Consider the following 4619-nt stretch of genomic DNA (forward strand, 5'->3'; position numbering starts at 1 on the left):
CAGTACTGTGCTTCCTGTCAGGACTGAGGCTTAGCCCCTAACCAGGTCATCAGGGTTAACTTTAGGCTTTGTTCACATGTTCGCTTACATTCACCTGACAAAGACCTGTAGTGATAAAATATGAACAAGGCGCGTCGTCGTCACATCACCACCGAGCATGTCAGGCGTCAAACCACAGCGAGGAAGAAGTGCTCATCACTTCTGCCTGACCGACGGCGGAAGACGCTCGTATGATTCCAGCGTGATGAACTTTGGAACTTGAACTAATGACAATTTTTTGTTGTTTTGTTTTGGAGGACTTCTTGCCAGCATGGAGGGTCTAACACAGTGGTTCTTAACCTGGGTTCGATCGAACCCTAGGGGTTCGGTGAGTCGGTCTCAGGGGTTCGGTGGAGCCTCCGCCCTGGTATTTTTTATACCATTTGTTACAACATATCTTTGTGAAATCGTTTTCGACGATGCTGGACATAAAAACTAAGAAAAGGAACAGACTTTGCTGTGAAAATGACATGAGACTGGCACTTGCCAAGGTGAAGCCACGCATATCTGAACTGGTCTCTCAAAGGCAACATCAGAAGTCACACTGAGGTAAGTTGTTGTGAGTTCATGGACTGTGTTGGTTTTGTTATTTGAACAAGGTGATGTTAATGCACGGTTCATGTTGTGCACCAGTAAAAAAAATCATATTTTATTTTTTACTAAAGAAGGGTTCGGTGAATGAGCATATGAAACTGGTGGGGTTCGGTACCTCCAACAAGGTTAAGAACCACTGGTCTAACATGTTGCATTATGGGAATAGTAGGGGGTCCACTGTTTTTTGAGATTGAGCCTGACCTGGGACAGAAACAGACCGTGGGATATCTCAGTCTGTAGCTGCGTCACATTCATTTCTCACCGTCTCTTTAAGTCAACCGGCATTATGGAAGTGAAATAATAAATCATTGGATTAGCACTTTAATAACTTCAACTGATAAACTGAGTGTACAGGCAGAAACAGGTCAGACAAGGGATTTTTTCCAATCCTGCCAAATGTTTGAGCAGAGAGCCTCTTATGTCCATAATATCATGCACAAGCCTTTTTATCAGCTTCCCCCCTCCCGACTGTCATCATCACTCCATCAGAGCAGGCGTCCGTCTGTCAGGAAGGACATTTGTGTCGACCATGAAGGCAGCGTCACGCAGAGTTATCATAAGAACTTTATTGGGTGCCATATTGTACAGTGATTATGTACACGACAGCTTCTATTGCAAATAAAAACCTTCATTATACATTCTGATAAATAAATAACATCTGCCTTACTTACAACAAGGCTGTTATGGAAAATATACACTTCTTTACTGGCCGCTGTAGAAATCAGAAATCAGACGGACGTTCATAAAATGATTGGAATGGAACGCTCAAATGATTTAAAGTTGTAAAAGCATGAACACTCGACCCAAAGCTGTGAAGCCCGAGTAAAACCCCGACAACATGTTTGCCCCCTTTACATGTTCTATTCTTTGGAGGTCCAGATGCTCGTGGAACAGAATGAAGCGTCATTAAAAATAAAAAATAAAAAGTCTTTTATCTGTGAGAACCTGGTGGCAAAATGTGGGAAGCACTGCTCTGTCTGTTGCATAACGCCGCACAGAACACAGATGTTAAGTTTGCAGCTCTGCTAACAGCGAGGCCATGCACATTCATGACACACAGTTTTAGGCCTAAAATGTGCTGGATGAGAAAGAGGAACACTGTGTTCTGAGTGTGTGAAGGTGTCACTGACATCCATCCATTTACAAACTGCTGTTTGTTTTCAGGACACAGCTGTTTCCCAGCAGCACCAGCTTAACTCTGAGAAAGAAACCAGTTCATTAAAAAAAAAAAAAAAAGACGCCCAGTGTCCTGAAGACTGTCCCGCCCGTGTCACCTCCAGAGGGCATGAAGCTGCAGATTGGAATAGTTAAATGAGGGAAACAGAAATAGACGGACAGAGTATAAACAATGGATTGCAGCAGCTGGAGTCAGACACAAACAGTCCACCATCTTGACCCGAATCCCGGAACACTCAGTCTTACCAAACCAGCTGACAGACTGCAGCCAGGCCCGGATGACATATAGCACTAAATACTACACCGTCTGTGCAGAATCACTGACTGAAGCTTCCAAGTTCTGTTCTGGCAACCTTGATCTGTGACTCGGCTTCAGGGCTTTTCAGGTCTTAACTTATTATTGGTACTCAAGTATGTGGTGAGGGGACATAACCGGTGAGCACAGCTTGAGGCTCAGACCTCAAGGCAGACCTCCACCCCCCACCACCCCTGCCTGCGTTGCCCCGATGCGAGCGTTCTGCAGCCCCCCTCGTGCTCTGAACACTGGGGCAGTCTGTCGGTGTGTATTCCCCCCTCGGCTCGGCCTCCATACAGTGCCGCGATTCTGCACCTTCGCCGTCGCCAGCACAACGGCTACCTTCTTTTCCTCATGCGGGTCTCCAAGCGGCCCAGCTCCTCGTAGGACTGGTAGAAGACTTCCAGCTCGTTGCAGCCCCAGCCCCTCCAGACACACAGGCACCACTCCATGTTTTCCTTACGAAAGCCACATACAACTGTGTCCTTTGCCACTAGTGCTGCCTCCTCCAGGATCCTGAGAGAAGAGAGAGAGAGTGAGGAAGGTAAGAAAAGAGATCGATCAAGAGGGATGCAGTGCGGGGAGAGGAGCTAAAGTTGGTGGCAACATCTCTGAGCACTGTAATTAGCTCTTCCTAGAAGCTGAGGGCTGTTCTAGGAAGCGGTTCCCTGGAAAGCCACCGAGGACACTGGATGCTCTGTTAACACACAAGTTAGTATTTATCTAAGCACCTGGTAAAAGACACAAAATTCCTCCACGTCTCCGCTCTGAAACGTTGACAGCCCTTTCTCCCGTTAACGGATCAAAGGAAACGAAGCAATCTACTTTTACGCTCTGTCGTAATTTACGACGGCTGTGACACAAAGCACTCTGGGAGGGAAGGAGGGCTTCTGGTGACCCATGTATCATCTCCTTAACAACCCTGAATTATCTTCTTCCATTGTCGTTTCATCTCTGCGAGGTGTGTCATTATCCTCCCCTGATGTTGGTCCGCGTTGTGTGTGATATACAGCCCTTGTGACCGCGAGCACAGGTGAGGCCGCGGCCCTGAACTCACCGCGAGGTGTGAAAGCGTCCGTTCGGAGTGGGCGGGGCCAGCGTTTTTACCGCCGATCATTACATCGTAAGAACGCGACATAAATGAAGCCCTGCGGGCCTGACGGCCCCCTCCCTTGACCCGAGCCCTGACCTCCCGATGGGTCACCTACGTTACAGGTGCACCATGTAATAACTGCTTATTAAAAAGGACCCTGTTTTGGGTGGCCCTTTTATTGCCTGTTGCTAAAAGGCGAGCTCCCCCCCCCTCCTTTGCGGAAGCTCACACAGAAGTTCTTTCTGCAGAGGACCAGCTGCTGGCTTCTTTACAGAAATAATTACAGACTCAGCGACGGACCGTAAGTACACGATGAAGGATCCTGCTAGGCTTTTATTGAGGCTGCATCAGTAAATTAATATATAGCTTGTTGGCTTTTTCGTCTGTGGTGAGCGGCTCCCGTGCAGGTGGATGAAAGCCCGCTTCAGAACTCGCTGAGAGCCTTTAATGTTAGAAAGAATGCACCGCGAGGCCAGACGACATGCAAAAATAAGATTAAGTGTATTCAAGACTAAACATAGCGAAGCCCTGAAAATGCTGAATGGAAAAACGGTTCTGAAGGATGAGAAAAAATAATAAATTCAGTGGAAAAAGAAGCAAAGAGAGAGAAGTCGCTTCAGCAGCTTTAAATCATCAGCAGCTCGTCACGGGAAGCGAGCTCACCCCAGAGACGAACGTCCAGGCGGACTGAGGACGGCGGTGACACGCCCCCTCAGCTGATCGCCGTGCGGCTGCATCTCGATGACCATCACATCTCCTCCGCGCCTGCCAAACACACACACACACACACACACACACACACACACACACGTATATACTGTTACTAAGTATCTACACCGACTAACTGACGGTGGAACTGCAGCAGACTCGACCAACTAACATAGAGCCTGATGACACGGAGCTGACCGGACACTGTGGAGATAACCTCACACTGCATGTCAACAATAACATCTATTAACCAACATCTTTGCAAGATGTGGGCATCGTGCTACTGCTACAGTTCATTTAGAGTTAACCTGTTCAAAGATCATGTCACTTTGAGACAGTCCACGCCTTTGTGACCACTCGGCTTGATTATTGCAATGCACTTTATTTGGGGGTTAGTGGGTCCTGCATTAGTTGTCTTCAGCTGGTCCAAAATGCTGCTGCACGTCTTTTAACCGGCACAAGCAAATTTGAGCACATTTCACCGATTTTAGCTTCACTCCACTGGCTGCCTGTCCATTTTAGGATTCATTTTAAAGTTCTCTACCTCTCTGAGCTGCTGCTCCCCTACATGCCTAGCCGTTCTCTCAGGTCAGCTGACCAGCTGCTCCTGACTGTCCCTAAAGCTAGACTTAAGCTCAGAGGGGATCGAGCATTTGCCGTTGCGGCCCCGAAGCTATGGAACAAATTGCCGCTGCACGTGAGACAGGCCTCTTC

The 4619-nt window shown here is 47.8% G+C and overlaps 1 protein-coding gene across 1 annotated transcript in view; it reads right to left on the minus strand.

Annotated features, from left to right (window-relative positions):
- Positions 1-1179: 1179 nt before the first annotated feature.
- lrrk1 (leucine-rich repeat kinase 1) overlaps positions 1180-4619 on the minus strand; it is a 113109-nt gene continuing 109669 nt past the window's right edge. Inside the window, exons 37-38 of the mRNA XM_027281404.1 lie at positions 3861-3962; positions 1180-2620 (exon numbers count right to left, since the gene is read on the minus strand). Of these exons, the coding sequence (XP_027137205.1) occupies positions 2443-2620; positions 3861-3962 (280 nt within the window). The 3' untranslated portion in view covers positions 1180-2442. The remainder of the gene's footprint in view (positions 2621-3860; positions 3963-4619) is intronic.

The sequence above is a fragment of the Larimichthys crocea genome, chromosome VIII, assembly GCF_000972845.2.
Source record: "Larimichthys crocea isolate SSNF chromosome VIII, L_crocea_2.0, whole genome shotgun sequence".
Classification (NCBI taxonomy): domain Eukaryota; kingdom Metazoa; phylum Chordata; class Actinopteri; family Sciaenidae; genus Larimichthys; species Larimichthys crocea.